Here is a 19,455-nt window from a genome sequence, read left to right as displayed (position 1 = left end):
AAACAGCATTGGTGATGTCAAGGGCATCTGATTCAGGCAATGCTGATAGAGATATCTGAGTTTTCCCTGAACATATGTGAATAACGTACACGGGCTGGGAATCCAGAAGGGACAAGGTCTTGGAGAAACCCAGGCAGATCAAGGAAGACTGAGCAGGTTTCTAGAAGAAACAGGAGCTGAGGGAGATACAGATGGGCAGTGGTAGCAGTCCCCTTTGCCGTTGCAGCATAAAGCAGGAATTTGAAAAGCACATAATACCATTGCTAACAAAGAGGCAGAGATCTTGCTTTAGAAACAGAAGTAAGAAAGATTCCTCCTACAGCAGGCACACAAAGTTTTCATCTTCCTACTCACGCCACTGCGCCAACAGCATGCAGCCCTGTTTGCGTCCTGGCTTGAGTGAGTTGGGAGACTGGAAGCTGCAGTAGAGGAAAATGCAACTGCTGAACCCCTGCTGATGGCAGCACACCCAACGGGATGGGTCTGGAGGCAATCCTTTCCCTCCTAGCTTAAGCCTCATGCTTTCACTGTCTTGAGTGGGGGAAGAAGGTTTATGAAGAGATTATTTCAAATTAAAAAAAAAAAAAAAGAATAAAAATTGTCAGTGTCTGCTGATTGGATGAGTAGCTTAAACATACTGATCCAAGGCAGCCATAACCTAAGCAGCCAAAGTCCATTTGAGCTGGGGCTGAATTTGGCCTGTTGTATCTCCTTCACACCCACAGTAGGAATAAAAGCTACAGCTTCATTAGGGCTGGGTGGGAGGGAGGAGGCAAGAAAGCCACTGGAGTGTGGTGTTGTATTGACAGTTGATGTGCATTCCTTGAAAACCCGTGCTTCTCATCACCCCAGGATATAGCAGTATGACAAGCCACTGGAGACAGGATGCAGTTTGTTAGGGATGGGACAGTATGATGAGTATCTGTATGGGAGAGTTATGGAGCAATGCTGACTGATAAAGGGATGGAGAAAAAGCAGTGCTACCCTGAAAATTGGTCTGGAATCTTCAATAACAATCGTTGACAGGAGTTACGTTCAAAGGAGTCATTTTAATTCAGAATGATGTTTACTTTCAACTGTTCTTTAAATAACTTAGGGCTATGTCCCTATGGAGAAGAAACAACAGAGTAGACTCAAGGGCTTCTGCTATCAGTTAAATCTGGCAAACAGACTATACGAAAGTAATTTATCTTTGCTACTTGAGTAGCAATATTTACACTACACTTTCCTTCAGAAGGAGGCTATGGACGTGCATAAGTGGTGTACAAGAGTCTCTCTCATCCTCACTAAACAGCAGCTAGCTCTGTGATAGAGCCCACTTGCTGTTTAGCACTGTAAGGCAGCAGTGTGGAACAACTTAAGGCAAATAATGTAGAATATGAAATCCAAATAAAATGGAATATGAGAGGATCATTTAACGTGCAGAAGGTATTTATGAAACTGGACTTTAGCTTGAGCTAGTAACATCTGCGGAGTTGCAGTAAGTGCAACTGAGTCTTTGTGATTCTCAAACATCCAGGATTTCCTTTGGATGCTTCCTCTCACTGGCACAGTACATTTTCAGCGCTATTAGTGCTGCATGCGGCACACTTATCAGACCAAGAATGACTTAATTTCAGCTTGAGCTGTGTTCAAAACCAAAGTACGTTAAATAGGAATAAGCAATCTTACTTCAGACTAAGTTTGCTCATATGGTGATTATATTGTTAGGTCAGTTTAATTTGCAGCATAAATTAGTACGTTCTTGTGAAGACAGATCCTTAAAAGAAAGATCACTTGGTCTGTGAGTTCACATATCCTCTTGATACATTTTAAGGCAGTGCAGGGTTTTGCCCTCTCACAGTGACCCACATTGCTAGAGGATACCTTGTAAGAAACATGGTGTAAGTGAACAAGTTTGGGGAAGGGTGGCCAACTCAGAGTGTGATCTGAAGAGCTACATTTTGCCTGTGTATCGTTGCCTCAGTTTAACTTTTTGTATTTTTCACTTCTGTAGAAGTATAGCATGGAAGATAATAAAAATCAGGTATCCTCCCATTGATTTTGGTGAGTGCCAGTTAGGCCATTGATAAGCACTTACATAAGTGCAGCCTAATCCCCAAATATACTTGATTTCAGCAAAAAAACCTCAGCACTAAATTGTCATACACAGGTATTGTGCAGCTCCATTTTTTTTTTCTCCAGCAAGGTATCATGTTCTAATGACAGCAGAAAGGAGCCTGCCATCCTTGTTTGTAAAGCTCTTTGGGATCCCTCAGACTGCAACATGAATGCCAGCAGGCTGTGGTTCTCCCACCTGGGTTTCAGTTCCACAGCTTGAGACTTTTTCACTTTCTACTTCTTTTTTTCCCCTTTCTGCTTTTGAGACAGAGCACTCAGCTGCTGTTTGTGAGCAGCTGTTCTGTTTCCTTGCCTGCCGCAGTGGTACCCAGACAGCTGCGCTGTGCGGCAGCCAAAGGTAGCCGGAGCAATGCCCAGCTTTGTTAAAAAGTAACGAGATTGGGAAAGAGGGGAGGGAGCAGGAGAATCAGTGGCCTGGAGTAGGTTCTACAGCACCCTGTAAATGGGTGCCGAGGGACCTGGGTGACCTCCGTGTTCAACTCGACATGCATTTTCTATGTGTCTGTCACAGTAAGACTCACCTGCTGACTCGGAGAAAGCTGTTAATCATGAGGTGATGCTGAAATTCTCTGGGAAAGGAAGTATTGCTGATGGTGGCAAACAGCTCGAGTTCATGTCCCATGGAAACTTGTGTGCTAAGTGTGTGTTCAGCATCTGCTGTCCGCATACTGCATGACTTGGACACGGGGAGGGTCAGGCGTGGCTAAGAACAGGCCTGTGATGTGCAGTATGACTTTCTTTTTTTTGTATTTCTTGCAGGCAGCTTTCTTGTAGATGGTAGGGCATTATATTTAAGTATTTGTCCATTCTTGGTTTTATGTGCATATTTTCCCAAAAATGATTATAGTGTCCATTTTGTGGTTCCACCTTTGAGGACTTATAAATTACTGAGGAACCATTCAGTGTGCATGAAGCCATGTCGTAGGTTTGTGGCATGTCAGTATTTCAGCTTTTGCCCAACTTAATATTTCTTTTCTTTGTATTCCAGAAAAAGGCATGGCATACAATTAAAACCATGGTTAACTTACCAGTCATCAGCCCCTTCAAGAAACGCTACTCATGGGTGCAGCTGGCCGGACATACAGGTAAGATGGATATCTTCTCAAGTAGGGATGGCAGTAGCAAGGAAAACAGTGTTTCAGTGTTTCTCTGTTTCCTTCTTTCAGGTAAAAAGGAAGCGGGCAATATCACATAAATCTGTGAACTAGGACATCTTTCTGTCAGTTGTGGTGGGGATAGGAAGGGGGAGTGATATACCTGAATAATGAGATAAGCAAGTAAGCAATGGTCAGACTCTGGGGAAGGGCCAGGCTCCCAATGCATCCTTGTAAGTGGTACATGTGAAATTATGTGTTAGAAACAAGAGGGACTGGGGAGTTGAAGCCCTAGTTTATCTGTTGCTGTTTGTTGTAGTACGGGACCCTCTTTCTTGACTGAGTAGCCACTATGTTAGTCCTCTAGTGGGAAGGGTTACTGTGTGTGCCTGTATTGCGCCTCAGCCCTGGCAAGGACAGTGTTTCTAATACCAACCCCAAACCCCTCATCTGAACGTAAGCCCATGGGTGGAAAGCAAGTCTGGTGAAAACTGACTTGCTGACCGGGTGTTTGCATTACTAGTCTGTCATTGTCCATGGTATGAGTGCAAGGAGCAGCTCAGTTGGCTGGTTCTAGTTTTGTGTCTGTAGAAGTTGCTAAGTGTGCTCCTGATGTAGGCTTTGTTTCATTGGTAAGGCAAAAAAACCCAACAAAGAGAAGTCATCAGGTTTGCTTCTCTTGTGCTTCATTTAATTCCTATGCAGCCCTTGTTCCTAGTGCTAGTGCGGGGTTTATTAGTACACATGTAGGCAGGCACCTACGCTGCATCGTGCTTTAGTGCAGTACCTGAACCACCTCTTTATATGCTAATGCACTAATATGGTGCACTTCAAAGCTGTGCAGAGGAATTTGTTTAGTTTTAGAAAAGAAGTAACTACATTTTGCAGTGGTGTTGGTGGGGCTGACTTGTATCACACAGAGTGCCAAGATGAACCAGTCTTTTTGCAGTTTTTAGCACAGTGTGTGTGGGGTTGGCTTGATCTGTGTGAACTGATGCACTGCTCAGGTAGTCATAAGCCTTCTGGAGGCTTGTGTAGTAGGGTGGAAGAGGAGAGTTAAGAGGTTACTAGAAGCTGATTAGGTGAGATACTGCTCCAGTTTGCTTTAGATAGTTTTCTGGAGTTGTATTTAGTCCGTCCTTTGTGCAGCTGTGCTTCTCTGATACGACAAGTTCTTTCTAAACTAAAACCTGGTGCATCGCCACTCTCACACTTGTGCTGAGGCCAGTTCTAGGATTTGTAGAGAAGAATGAGTTTGCAATAGCTGAAGGATCCTGCTGTAATAAAAGTTGAGTGTTAGCCCCAGGAGTAATGAGGCTCCTGCTTTGGCACCTATTTTATGTTGTGTAGATCAAAGGGCACCTCTGAAGGAAACCTGTACTTTCCTCAGGTGTTACTGACAGGTTGCAGGACAGGAGAGTGTCTGGACAGGAGACTCCAGACAGCTGGAGTCCAGTTATTGCCAATCTTGGCCCATGCAGACTGTCACTTGTACTGGATACTAATCAGACACAGGGTTGTAAAAAACCAACTGCACTACAGGCTCAACTGCAGATTAGCAGGGCTCTGCAGAAGAGGCACTACCTGGAGGTACACACATGCACAGCCACAGCGTGTGAGTGTATAAAGGGCAGTGCTTGGCTTCTGGCCTGCTGGTGTCTGTTTAACCATCGCTGATTGACCGTGCTGCCTCAGTACGTGCACGCTCAGCAGGTATACCCTATGTGAGGATTAAGGACAAAGCCAGCACTGTCAGCTTCAAAGTAGCCTGTCAGAGGATTAATGAATTCTGGCTTGTGGCTTCTTCCTGTGCATTTTAGTAAGTATAGCAGTGTTTAATATCCTAACAAAGAGTTTAGCATGGAAAAAAAACTGATGGCCTGGAGCAGCTGCACTCCTTAAAGCTATAAATTCTGACATGGGAATGTGTCCAAACGGACTTTCACTGCCAACGGCTGTGTTTGTTCTGAGAGTTTTATTTTTTATGAAAAGATTGTTATGTTTTCTGTTCAGAGGAAATCTTTGACTGGTGTCATGAGGCTGAGGTAGATGAAGCTGGAGTGGTGGGGGAAGGTGTTTTTCTTTTTTGTGGGTCAGTCTTGTCAGCATGTGTTTGATTTTCTTTTTTAGGGAGTTTCAAGGCAGCTGATAGTGGGAAGATTCTCAAACGCTTCTCAGAGAATGAAAAGGAGTGTTTTGAGCGACTGATGAAAGACCCACTACGCTCCTGTGTCCCTTGCTTCCATGGTGTGGTGGAGAGAGATGGCGAGAGCTACATTCAGCTGGATGACTTGCTTACTGATTTTGAAGGGCCTTCTGTGATGGACTGCAAGATGGGGATCAGGTGGGGTACATGAAAGTGGAAGTGCTTCCTAACCCAAATGCATTTGAAGGAAGAGTGGGATGTGGTCATACTCTGTCTGGAGGAGGAGTTTGGAGCTTTGGGATTCAGTCCAGACAACCTGTTGTTGGTCTGGCAGTCAGCTTGGACAACCTGAGGAGAGTATGTCCTACTGTTGCCTGATTGTACATGGATTCTGGAAACTTAACTGGTCTGTAGCCTTAAAAACTACCCATGTCAAGAAATTTTCAGAGGTGATTTAAGACAAAGTTTCTCTGCATGGGCCTGATAATACATGGAAAAAAAAGTGACATGATTCATTCATTGCCAGTTCATTTAATCTTTGTGTATGCAGTGATTCAGAAAACACCACAAAGAGTAAAATTCTTGTCTCCAGATGTGAATGACTGAATAGCAGCATGAAAGCCCATTTCCAACTTTTGAAAGAGTCTTCACTGGTATTGATCTTTTCTGTAAAGAAAAGAGTTGACCATCTGCTCAGGACTGACCTGTGTTTTTCCCTACTCTGGCATATCTCCATCACACTATCATTCTACAGATTCTCACTTTCTTTTCCTTTTCTTGTCTGTGATTAAGAGGAAAACCTCAAAAATGTTATCTAAGCATAACAAGCAGATACGGGATCTGTCGAGAGCCTGGAATAACAGTACAGAGAGGTATGAACTGTCATAGTAGTCTTTTGGGTGCCAGCTCAGATGCTCAAAAGTTATTGTCATAAATGAGTTATTCAGCCTACAGGAGGGCAGACAAGCCTTTTCAAAGAGATGCAAAATCTTAAAAGAATTGTCAGGTAAATCAGAGTAGAAATGTGTAGCACTGGTATGTCTAGAAGAAAGAGGAGAAGACTTCGCAGCAGTACATATTTTATTCAAAGTAGGTGACATTCTGGTAATGAGTGACATCATCTCCTAAATGCCAGCCTGATTTATTACACTGTGATGAAGAAAGTACACCCCAGGCACCTGACAAAGTACAAGCTTTAGGAGTCCAGTGGAATGTAGAGAACATGGATAGTGCCTTTCTGATGGTTACCAGATGAATGGGTTGAGTGATAACCCCCATGCACCAGTACAGGCTGGGGGTCAACCTGCTGGAGAGCAGCTTTGTGGAGAAGGACCTGGGAGTTCTGGTGGGCAGCAAGTTACCCATGAGCCAGCCATGGGCCCTTGTGGCCAAGGTGGCCAATGGTGTCCTGGGGTGCATCAAGAAGAGTGTGGCCAGCAGGTCGAAGGAGGTTCTCCTCCCTCTCTACTCTGCTCTAATGGGGCCACATCTGGAGTGCTGTGTCCAGTTCTGGGCCCCCCAGTTCAAGAGGGACAGGGAGCTACTGGAGAGAGTCCGGCGGAGGGCTACTAAGATGATGAGGGGGCTGGAGCATCTCTCCTACGAGGAAAGGCTGAGAGACCTGGGGCTCTTTAGCCTGGAGAAGACTGAGAGGGGACCTTATTGACACTTATAAATATCTAAAGGGCGGGTGTCAAGAGGATGAGACTGAGCTCTTCTCAGTGGTGCCCAGAGACAGGACAAGGGGCAATGAGCACAAACTGGAGCACAGGAACTTCCACCTCAACATGAGGAAAAACTTCTTTACTCTGAGGGTGACAGAGCACTGGAACAGGCTGCCCAGGGAGCTTGTGGAGTCTCCTTCCTTGGATGCAGTCCTGTGCAACCTGCTCTAGGTGAACCTGCTTTAGCAGGGGGGTTGCACTAGATGATCTCCAGAGGTCCCTTCCAACCCCTTCCGTTCTGTGATTCTGTGACAACAGCAGAATGTGGAAGGTTTTTCACCCTTCACCTTGCAATTCTTAGTTCCCTCTTCTGGTTGGGAACTGCTCAGATAATCTGCTTTATTCTTTAGTTTTCACTATATGAAAATTGATTCTGTCTTTCGCTGTGATGCGTTAAGTAAAACCTTAATTGCTTTCCGAGGCCTAGAAAAATCTCACATGAATGATGTTAGGTTTTTTTGAGGCGAGAGAAGACAGTGAGACTTCAGCAGCCCTGTTTGCTTTTGATTTCATTGTACGTGATCTTTCCTAACTATCCTCTGAAAATACAGTTATGTTTCATGGCACAGTAGGAATTCAGCATTCTCCGTTCTGTAGGCAGGACATAACAATAGCATGTAACAGTAAATAAAGGTATAGTTAGAACAAGAAGTGAACGACACCATTCCCGATTCCTGCAGCTGTTTAGCAAAACAGCCCTGCGCAGTCATTAGTCTGTGTTCCTGAGAGTCTTTATATGCAAAACAGGGGTAATGATAACACTTACTTGCCTGGTTGACATTTCTTGAGGCCAGTTTATAAGTCGTAATAATAAATGTTTGGGGAGTCACTACAGTTATGTTAGGATGTGTTGTTTTTTGCAGGACATACCTGGAGGAAGAGCTGACTAAGGCCCGTGAGAAACCAAAGCTGCGTAAGGACATGTACAAGAAAATGATTGAAGTGGATCCTCTTGCTCCCACAGCTGAAGAGAATGCCCAGCATGCTGTTACCAAACCCCGATACATGCAGTGGAGGGAAACCATCAGCTCTAGTGCAAACCTGGGCTTCAGGATTGAAGGGATTAAGGTAATAGTTTCACTTCTGTCTGTTCTTGGAGACCAAACTTTGTTCGAGTTGTTGATTAAGCAAAAAGCTAGTTTGCATCAGTAGCTGTGTTTTCCAGAGGATTATGTGAAAATGCACTAATTGAAACCACGGAGTTCAGTCTATTGTGGTTTTAAAGCATCCATTTTAATTATAACAGAGTAGTGTCAATGAAGTTAAGCATCAAATGCACATCAGCCATACTTGGTTCAACCACAGAGACACTGCAGGGGGGACTCAGGCAGGTACATGATGTAGATAGAATGAAAATGAGACTGTTGTAAGGGATAATTCAGAACTGAAGAAATAACCACCTCTCCCCATGCAATTACTTTTTTTATACAGGAACTGTACATATTTATCCCAAGTGAATCACAGTAAAGTGTTTTTGTTCCAGTGTGTTTATTTGCAAGGCATGTTAAAAGCATTAGCTTAGATATTTTGGGGATCAAGGAAATCCCTTTTCCTTTTAAGTACATGACAGTATCTGGTATAGATGGAGCTGGAATAAAGCCAAAACAACAAAATAAAATTTCTCCATCAACAAAGTCCATCTGCTGTTCTTGATGGGTAAGTTTGTGACCCTATGCCGTTCCTAGGATACTACCTTACAGCCACAGAAGAACCTTGGCAATGTTCCTTCCTCCCTGTTAATTCTTTGTATTTGTTGTGTCTGGTGGCAATGTCAGATACCTGCCCAGAAGCCTGTTAGGACCTACTCTCAGACTATCAGCTGCCTGACTCAGTTACTTGAATGTTAACACCTGTTGGAATCCAGAAGTGTGCTTTCTGCTTGCATAGGCCTGTCACAGCTAGCCTTAAACTAGTTTGCTTGAGTTTAGATGATGGTGTACCTGTGGCAGCACAGAGCATGGTGAGGGCTGCCCAAACCCACCCACAGCCTGGTTGAGTACTTGTTACCTGAAGCCCATGACGGGACAGCTATGAAGAAGTTAGCATGGGTTTCCTTGTGTGATTTCAGGATGTTCCCAGAGGATATACATTTAATGTAGGTATGTTAGAACATTGTAAATTATAATCTGGATTAGTTTTCCTTCTATTTCGTAGTTCAAGCACGTAAGAAGAAGAATAGGATAAAAGAGGGTGATGCTGACAAGCAAAGGCTTTTAAACACCCCTTTCTTCTCTGCTTCCCTGTGTTGTCTTCTTTCCTCACTCACAGATTCTCCTGCTGTGATACAAGAACTAGGGCTTCCAGCTCATGCTGTGCTGGCCCCCTGTATGCTGTGCCACCCACTCCTGGCTGTTAGACACAGGCATCCTCATGCAGGAACTGTCTGGGTGGGAGATGATCTGGCTCCAGTCCAGCGAAGACAGTTCCTGTCTCACCCTTTAGCCATCTAATGATGTTATCAAGATACCTGTTTTATTCCTGTACCATTTAAGTCTTCAGATGCTCTGTGTAATGAAATCGTAAACCCAGATGATCTTGAGACTTTGTACATATGTTCTTGGAAAGACAGTTGGTCAGTGTAGAAGATGTCAGTGTAGAAGATGTACAGATTTATGTTGAGCCCTGGAGACTGACTCCTGTGCTAAGGGAGCACAGGGGAGCTCCAGTAAAACCTCCTGGCTTGTTCTTTGTGGTTTGGTTGGTTATCAGAGGTGGGCAGGAGCAGTATGTCACATAAACTGCGTGATATTTCCTTCTGTTGAGACAATGCTGTAACTGTGCAAAACAAGACACAAATACTTAATCCTTGATTAAGCACAGGAAATGATCTGGAGCACTGCTGTGCATTACGTTTTCCTCTGTCTCTCTGTGCTGTTATGAGGGATGTAGGTATTTTTTTTACATGGAGAAACGGTGACAAAGTGAGTTGTTCAGGCAATACAGCTAGTCAGTACTGCCTTCACTGTTTCACTGTAGCTGAACTAACTGTACATCCAGTTCTGTGTATTTGCAGAAAAGCAAAGCCATGCTGTGGAGATCCCCGTTTTGAGAGGAGAGCCTGTAAGGATCAGTAGTGCCAGCTAGTGGTTGATCGAAAAAGTGAGTTGTTCTCCGTGAATGCACTGATAACTCCTGGAGTTATCTGAGCAGCTGTGTTGGGTTTGGTCATTCAGAAATGTTCCTGCCCTGTGGCTGCTGGAGTAAGAAGCAGAAGCAAAGAAAGTGAAATCATAGAAGCCCTCTGTGAAGTGGCTGCTGATTAAATGAGATCTGATCTGTCATATCTACTCCTTTATCACTGAGATACCTTTTCTCTTTAGGTTGATCCATCTCTTCCTTGCCTTGCTTCCATAGCTCTGAAATCAAGTCAGGTTCATTAATGGGATTTGCTCCCCTTTCTCTTATCAAAAATAGTTTGAACCATTGGATTTCCTTACAGCTGGCACCTGACACTCAGTCTCTTGTGCCTCCCAGATACAGAATGCAGGTTTCCTCTCTGAAAGGGGCTGTCTGAAGGCTAGGCATCACAAACGTTGTCTCTACAACACTAAGCTAATAGTTTTGCAGAGCTGAGATGCATGGGGCTGAGAATCAGGAGTTCTGGCTTCCCATTCTGTCACTGAATCTCTGTGTAGTTTGGGAAGTCACTCCTTCCTTTGGTACCATTCTTTTGGCTATAGATCAGGGGTAGCCATTTTCCCAGGAGGACATCAGATCTGAGTCATAAATCTCTGTAAATCCATTTAGGACATGACCTTAATCCAGAGCCCTTTAAGGGAAGTCTGCAGAGGAATCTGAGCAAGACCACACAGGTTAAGACAGGTAGCACTATTTTATGGAGCTGCCAAACCTGCCCTCCTGCTAGCCACGTCACTGTCACATCTAATGAGAAGTGCTGGAAGTGGCCCACTAGCAGCACTGCGCAACAGACTGCTCTGCTATGCAGGAACGTATGTGGAGGCCTTGACAAAGGTACAACTTCAAGGCGCGAGTCAGGCAGGCCCCTCCTGGGGATCAGGTACATCCAGACTTGTTGCAAGGACCTGCTATAGAATGCGAGGGATGGTGCCATTTGAAATCTGGATGTAGTTTACAGCAAGTGAAGACAGGCAGCAGTTGTGTTTCCTGCCAACCACTGCAAAGGAACAAAATCATAGAAGTGTTTCTAAACAACAGGGAAGGAAGCAGCTAATCTGTCCAGACAAAAAAGGATGAAAAGGGAACACACAGCAGCTATTCCAGACTTTGTTCTGAGATTTGGGGCATGGGGAGAAATTATTTTAAAACAACCTTACTCCAGTGAAGAGGCATGAGGCATCAGACTAAGTTCCAAATTTCTATGTGCTGCTGAGTATTATCATATATCAGATCAGATGGCTCCTAATTTTCTCTGCCTACCTGCTGAACTTCTCTTGCATAACTTATACATCTCATCAGGCTGACATGCCACACTTGTATCTGGCCCACGGCCTTGGAATAAAATTCTGTTTATTCTGCTGCTAGAAAGTCTGGTGGGTGGGAGGCTGTTCTGCATGGCTTTGCCATTCAGTCAGTTCATTCTCTTGCATGATAAAAGTGGAAATTTAGCATTATTGGAATTTTTTCGTGTATATACTAGGAGCTGAGCTCTGCTGTGGAGTAAATAGTGTTTCACCTGCTGAAACTGGAGCACAGTTTACCCAGTTTTGGTGCAGTGACTTTTAACACGTAGGAGGGAACACATTTTGATGATGTGTTGATGTACTCTTATAATGGAAAGTGAGGGATTTCATTGGATTGATACAATGGAGAGGAATACAGTTTGATAATCCTGCAGGTTTTTAGCAGATACAGGCTACCAACTGCAATAATTGCTGTATTTTACATGCATGTCCTAAAAGCTTATATTTGTGTCTCTTGAAGCAACAGGGATGTTCTTGGAGAAATGCATATTCATATAGTCTGTGTTGACAGATATCTCAGATTCATGCACTGCTCTTATTTACTTGTAGCTCCACAAGCACAAACTCGTCACTACCAGCACATCAAAATAAAAAGACTTGTTTATTCAGTAGCAGGATGGTTCTGTTCTGAACCTTACTGCTAGCACAGAAATACTCTGATTTTCTGCAGGACCCTGTTGGATACAAGCATGCCTGCGCTGCCCTGTGCCAAAACTTACACACCTGCTTTCTCACTGCTAGCATATTTGTGTCACTGCTAGCACCGCAAATCCTGAGTTGGTCTTGTCTGCAGCTGGCTTTCTGTTCTGTGACTTCTGGGTCACATTAATGTGCAAAGGTATATTGGGAGCTGATTCTTAACTGCTGCTCTTTGATTTTCCCATTGAAAAACAAAAACAAAACAAACAAAAAAACAAACAAAAAGGACTAGTAAGATTGGATTTGAAAATGTCCCCTTACACCCGCAGCCAGGGCTGGACTACACCGAGCTAGAAGACAGGACAACCAAAGAGTTCATTGTGGTTTGCCCCATTGAACTTTGCACTGCTAGTACTGACACATGAGAGAACCCTCCTGCAAGCTGGTAATATCATGAGGGTTTTTTTAACTGCACTCAGCAGGAAATGAAGTGCCATTTAAAGTTATCCAATCAGCTTTTCTATCTTTTCTCCTCCACTTCTTGCTTGGTTTATCAGCTCTTCCTGTTCAACTACTCACTTTCATCTGGTTAGCAAGAGCTGAGCTGTTGATGGTTCAAGAGGATTGACTGATGAGGGGAATGATACATGTGTAGTGTAAATTGTCTCTGTGCGCTTTTGTGCAGAAGGCGGATGGAACATGTAACACAAACTTCAAAACTACGAAGACACAGGAGCAAGTTCTACAGGTTTTTGTGGAATTCATTGAGGGCAACACAACTATTCTGGTGAGTCTCAACTCTTCAAGTTCACTGATCTTTGACCCAATGAACTTGCTTCAGGGCCATGATTCCTCTGGTACAAGAAAAATGAATAAGGAAGAAAATAGTTTCAACTTCCAGTCCCTCTCAGCAGATGGAATGGACATGGGGTCTTGGTGGGCTGTGAGAAGTAGTTGGCTGAGACCAGTTCTGTCAGCTCTTGCCATGAGTTCACCCCGAGTTCCTCAGGCTACCGAAACGTCAGTCAAGCTAACTTGTGGCTTGCCATCAGCTTCGACCATGGGTGGTGGATGTATCAGAGGGATGATAATGTCTAAGCAAGGATTGTGTTGGCAGGAAAACTTGTGATTTGGGAATTCAGTCTGGAGAGGATAAAATCGGAGCACGGGGGCAGGAAGTGAGACTGGTGGCTGGCTGTACTCCTATGTGTGAGACTCGCCGCAAAGAGCAGCGCCTGTGCGCTCCTTCACGGGTAGCACAGCAGGCATGTGGTAGATGGTATAACACGTCTCTTGTCTTTGGAACTTCAAAGGATGCTGTAGTGTTCTGCTGCAGCATAGGAGCCATTATGAAGGCAGATTAGCCCTCCAGGAGGAGCACGCTTGGTTACACAGGGCAGCATTAAAAATGTATACTAGAGCTTTATGTATTTAACCTTGATTTCTTTTATTCTCCCCCAATGGTTGGAGCTCCTTGTCTCTCTAACACAATTTCATTCTCTTTTCACTGTGGAGAACTGAAAGATTTTTTAATTGCTTGAAACTTTTCTCTTTATTGAGGGGAAAAAAAAAAAAAGGATGCAGAAAGTCTCACTGCATCCAAAGCAAGACAGATTAAGTATGCTTGGTGTAACACCCCAGTCTGTTCATTTACTGTGAAAGACTGTTGAAGTATATTTCAAAATAACAGGTTCATCATTTGAAAGTCAATCCCAAGGACCTCTAGCCTAAAGTTGACACGATCTCTCCATTATATTGGCTCTGGTAGACAGAGTATCTTCATTCATTCTTTACTTAAATGTTATGGTTTGTGTTTTTTCTCCTCTTCCTTCAGAAAAAATACCTCGAGCGTCTGCAGGAAATTCATATCATTCTTGAATCCTCAGACTTCTTCAAGCGACATGAGGTGAGCAGTGAGTGTAACACTGTGGAGGTGCATTGCTGCTTTGTTCGGGTTATTCAGATGCACTTCAGAATAGCCGTATTAGTAGAAAGGAGCTTGTAGTAGAAGAAAGCTAATATATGCTAACCACACAGATACCACAAAGCCTCCGCCACATCGATACAGAAGATTAAAACAATTGAGGAATAATAAATCCTCCCATCTTTATAACATCTCAGCATTTGTACCTCTGGGCTACTGTAAGGAATGGATTATTAGCAGCAGTTGCCCATGGTTTCTCTAATCTTGATGTGTTCCAGTGGGGATCTCTATAAGGGAACAGTAATGTGTAAGCTTGCATTTGGTGCAGTAGTGTTCAGTTGTAGTTTGACAATGAAGGCTTTATTAGTTATACTGGATTTACATTGAAACACTGTATAATTCTGCTTTATGTTCTACTTGTATGCTTTGCTGTGGAGAAGGCATCATTAGCATTTAAGTTCTGCTTGTTACAGCTCAAGATTCTGGGATCAGACATTTTATTTTACCTTGTTAATTACCTCTTGTCACTGGAGGCCTTTTTGTTAATCATGGGTCTTTGAAAGTAGTCACTGGCTGTTGCTGAATTGCTCAAGTTGAGACCTGCTGCAAGTGAGCTGGAGAACTTTGTCTACTGAGTCCCTTTTGCCATCTACATCCCCTTTTGTACATTACTGATGTTATGCAAATGGAGCACGTAAATTGTCCATGTATAAGTGCAGCCCAAAAGTCTGTTGGGTCACAGGTGAGGTCATCTGAAGAGGACATCTTCTTAGTGGGAAGTGTTAAGTGATGGGGGAGAGCTAAAGATGTGTTTTTATCCACTTGTCTCAATCTGTCTTCCAGGTCGTTGGAAGTTCACTACTTTTTGTACATGATGGCAGTGGGAATGCCAATGTGTGGCTGATTGATTTTGGAAAGACCACCCTTCTCCCTGATGGACAGACATTGGATCACAGGATGCCCTGGCAAGAAGGCAACAGGGAGGATGGGTACTTGTTGGGGTTGGACAATTTGATTGGCATCTTGGAAAGCATCACTGAAAGATGAGTTGAGAATGGCACAAAACTTGCAGGGCTTCTCTGTAACTTTCTGCTCTACTGGGATTGCTCGGTCAGAAGGAAACCTTTAACTCCCTCCAAACTCCTGAGGTCATCTGTGCAGAGGGAGCTGCATCCAGAACCCAGCAGTTAGTGATCAAAATGACTTTGCATCGGCCCTCTATGAACCTAAATAACTCCAGATTGGTCTGTATTGCACCAGTCTAACTTCAGACTGGTCCTCAGAGAACGAAGATCTCCATACTCAGGAATCACACCAGCGTGAGTCAAGAGGTTTGTATGGTAAAGCAGAATGGTTCTGATTTCTGGCAAACAAGTGGGACTCCAGATCACCTCTTAATGAACCAGAGCAAGTGCTTGGGGATTCAGGGTAGGAATTTTTCAGGGAACTACTTAGTTTTGAAACCAGCAAGAATGGTTTCCCCGCTCCCCCCGCCCCAGTTCCAAGTCTGCTTGCTCTTGTGTACACTGTAGGTTGGACGAAGAACTTCTGCTTCATTGTGTTAAAGGGTGCACAAGGTGGAAATGGGTGATAATCACAAGAAACGTGAGCAAAGGGAGACAGCAGTTTGTAGTGGCTGGATGTGGTAACTGCTATTGACTATTCCTCCCCTTCCCTAGCCTCAATTCACTTCTATCCGAGAGCAGCCTTTGCTTTTTATGTAGCCGCTCAGGAGATTACAAATACTCTAGGGAGAGAATAGCAGCCCATTGTCTCCAAAAGCATTTGATTTTCAGACTGGGTGGGCTGTTGGAAAAGTGCCTAGCTCGGCAAGTTTGGCCTTTTGCAGCCGAACTGGAGTTCTGAAAATCAGTAATGACTCTTCCACACACAGACCAGGGAACTAAGGGTTTTTTCCAAGGCTGGTTTATTTTTAAAGATAAAACCCCTATACACATGCATATGCATGCACGCACTAGTAGCTAGCAACCAATGTGATCTCTCAAGATCACGGTTTGAGTGTCTCCTAATGCCCGCGATGACTTGGCGATGTTCCTGTTCCCAGATACGGCGCTGCCACTTCAGTGTATAGACTGGTGCCGCGATCGGGAAGGTGATGTTTCTGCATTCACAGCATTACACTAATGATGAGATAATTCCCAGGCATCCTTCCTCCAAGGTATCAGCTGTTAACTCAGGGCAGTTTGGGAGAAGGAATGTCAATATATCACATCCCCTAGTCCCTGTCTAGAATCGTGGGGCCACCTGTGCTTCACAATACTATCAGTATTCACATGTTCACTCACATTCCAGGTTTTAACGTTAATAATCTGATGCTGCAGTTTTCAAAATGAGGACAAGACTTACATTACTATTTGATTGTTAATCCCCTTTCAACATCTAACCCAAATAATGCACATTGGGCAGAAATTGCTGCCTTTTGCTGGTGTCCTGTGCTTAGGAGAGATTCTGAGAACTTTAGGATATACGAAGGTGACTCCATGCTTTGGGAAACTGGTATTTCAATAATAATTATGATCATGAGCAAAAAGAGGCTGTGGAGTCCAGATCTGGAATGAAATCTATCTATTACATTTGTAATTAGAATTGAAGAGCCTAAAATAATTTGTAAAAGGAGTTACTTTAGATCACACACTACTATACTGAGAGATCAGTCAGATTTAATGACTTTTCCATCACCTCTAACCAAAATAGCAGTATTAAAAATTCCAGATTAGTTGTGACCTAAAAGTTAGATGCATAGAGTAGGTATTCTGTAGGAAGTAAAGACACGTGGAAATATTTCATCCAAAACCAAGTTGTTTGAAACTGGTAATTATTTTTGCAGTTCACTGCAAATTCACACTTCTTCTGTGGCCTGTCGGAGTCCCTCTCAGTTTTATTTTCATGATAGTATGTTAATGAAATTTCCACTTAGATGTTTTAGAGGGTTTATACTTCTTTAAAGTGACAGCAAGCCTTTAATAGAGAGCACAGATATTCTCATTCCAGATGCCTCCTAACTTTTGAACTGCTATGACATGACGAATTAATTTGTGGTGAATTTCATACAACTTAAAAAAAAAAAGTCTTCCTCCTTTCCTGCAGCCAACAGGTAAGCCATTGGTTAGCAGCGGTTAAGGAGAATAGGAAGTAAATAGGTTACACAGGAGGACTTTAATATACCTTTTCTATGAGACTGCAACTGCAAGCAGTCCTTCCGTAATAAAAAGCATAAATTAGAAAAGTTAGAAATGAGACTGTTACGGTGCTAGAATTCGTTAGTCGTTTGCCTAATTAGTCTTCAGAGTTAAATTTCTTTCTTCTGTTACCACATATGTGAATCTTTTGCACCAGTGTAACGTACTACCTAGAGGGGAGAGTTAGAGGGTAAAAGTTGATGCTCAAATGTCAGTTGAGAATTTGAGACAAACTTTTAGAATGACTGTCTAGTTCTAAAGGAGAACTAGAAGCAATGTGGTACCAGCAGTCTCAAAAAAAAACAACTGCTTGGATGGTGTGCAGTATGTGGTCTTGGGGGGGAACATGGAGAGTGATCCATTCCTCTGCAGCAGTTGAAAAGGTCAGGGGAAAAAAAGGAAACCTCTGCTATAGCAGACCCTGGTCTTGGAAGTTCATTCTAGATGATAAATAGTTCTAGCAAGTTAGTTTTGAAATGGCCCTTTGGCTTGCCAAGGGATTAGAAGGGAAAAGCCACAATTGTCTGCTGCTGTTATGGGAACGGAGAAAAGGAGGCAGCTTTTCACGAGCAAAGTACAGGTGTAGGACTGCAACTGAGCACTGGAGCTCTAAAGGGCTGGAGGCTGTGAGCTCATGAGCAAACTACCACAGGGTAAGTTAGATACCTTGATTCACAGAGGGTGGCCCGGAGTGCCTGTCTGCGTGCGCTCACTTGGTAGCGTGAGGAAGCAGCATAGTCTTCTTTCGCTGTGGAGTAAGTTGCCTTGAATAAGCTTACATTTACCAGAGGGTCAACACGATGCCTTTGTACAGGCACATAACATCAAGGAGCTGATGCATGATCACCAAGGTGCTTGTTCACATACAAGTCCAGAATGTAGTTCTTTAATGCCTCTGCTGAGATCATTGCCTCACTCTGGAGACACCGAGAGCACATGCGTTTCCACAGCAGGGTAAGATACTCTGTCCCAGCAGCGCTTTGGTGCTGAACAGCTAACCTCTCACTTAAGTACCAAGTCTTTAACTCACTAGTTAGATGCAGCAGTGCTTACTGCTGTAGCATTCCTGCGTGAATCTAGCAGTAGGACTTCTGTCCTTCAACTCTGTAAGTGACTTGTTTTTTTGGCCTTGGACAACTATCCCAGGCCTCAGTTTTGTTCCCATTTTACAGATGGGAATAGTACCTACTTACTTCACAGGAATTGTGTGAGGCTGTCCTTCGTTATTGCTTGCAAGATGCTGTGAGATTCTTTGGAGGAAGGTGCAATGTAGAAAGAAATGCACAAGGAGATATATCAGCTAAGTTTAAAAATGATGGGTATTGGGGCCCACAAGGATATAAATTTGGATGAAATTTAACCAAAGTGGTAAAAATGAAATTGCTCTTAATTTTACGCAGCGGGAGAATTCACTTAACATCTGATCCAGTTCCTATTATAGAGAAAGATTTCAATGGGAGTTGGATGAAACCCTTCAGTATCTCAGAGGGCTCTTGCTATTTTTTTTTTTTAATTGCTGTTGTTATAATTTGTTATTCTTAAGGTACTGAGATCAAATGGCCTGTATCATCCACATGCATCCGTTCTGAACACTACAATGCAATGCTGACCATGGTCACTTTTGACATTGACTGTATTGTTTGAGTGTTTGTTACTCTGAAGTGTGTATGCTACTAAATAAATGAGACTGAAGGAAAAAAAGATGTGCACTGTGATTTGGTCAGAGGACAGTAATATCTTCAAGAATTTCCTTAGGGAAGGGACAAAACCTTTTTATTTCAGTGTTTCTTGTGCTTTTAGTCTTTAGCATCTAGTATTTCCTAAAACAAAACCAGTTCTAAGACACCTAGAAGCTAATGCTGGTGCTTGGTTCTAAAACCCATAGGTACGTTTGCTTTAGAACCTGATCCACGCAAGTCTTGACAGCTTCCTTCGAGGTAAGCTCTGTCTCAGAAATCTGAGCTCATAGCCTACAGTGTATCAAAAAATTGTGCATCAAAAGGCACTTGGCAGACTCTGAGCAGTTAACCATTCCATGAGGTAGTTTTGTATGGCAGCAGGGAAGAAGCAGTCAGACCTCCGGGACTAAGTGTCCTCTTACCTGTGTGCAGAGAGTACTGAGCAGAGAGGGAAACAAATAGCCACCGCTAGTGTCTCTTTATTTT

The 19,455-nt window shown here is 43.4% G+C and overlaps 1 protein-coding gene across 2 annotated transcripts in view; it reads left to right on the top strand.

Annotated features, from left to right (window-relative positions):
• Positions 1-18,985, top strand: part of ITPKA (inositol-trisphosphate 3-kinase A) — a 40,627-nt gene extending 21,642 nt beyond the window's left edge. For both annotated transcript variants that reach the window (XM_086462085.1, XM_086462084.1), the window contains 6 exons: positions 3,110-3,206; positions 5,346-5,559; positions 7,949-8,153; positions 12,852-12,953; positions 14,001-14,072; positions 14,934-18,985. In XM_086462085.1, coding sequence (XP_086318211.1) covers positions 3,110-3,206; positions 5,346-5,559; positions 7,949-8,153; positions 12,852-12,953; positions 14,001-14,072; positions 14,934-15,137 — 894 coding nt within the window. In that variant the 3' untranslated portion in view covers positions 15,138-18,985. The remainder of the gene's footprint in view (positions 1-3,109; positions 3,207-5,345; positions 5,560-7,948; positions 8,154-12,851; positions 12,954-14,000; positions 14,073-14,933) is intronic.
• Positions 18,986-19,455: the final 470 nt, after the last annotated feature.

The sequence above is a fragment of the Leptosomus discolor genome, chromosome 3, assembly GCF_034619465.1.
Source record: "Leptosomus discolor isolate bLepDis1 chromosome 3, bLepDis1.hap2, whole genome shotgun sequence".
NCBI lineage: Eukaryota > Metazoa > Chordata > Aves > Leptosomiformes > Leptosomidae > Leptosomus > Leptosomus discolor.
This window is presented reverse-complemented; position numbering and strand designations above follow the sequence as displayed.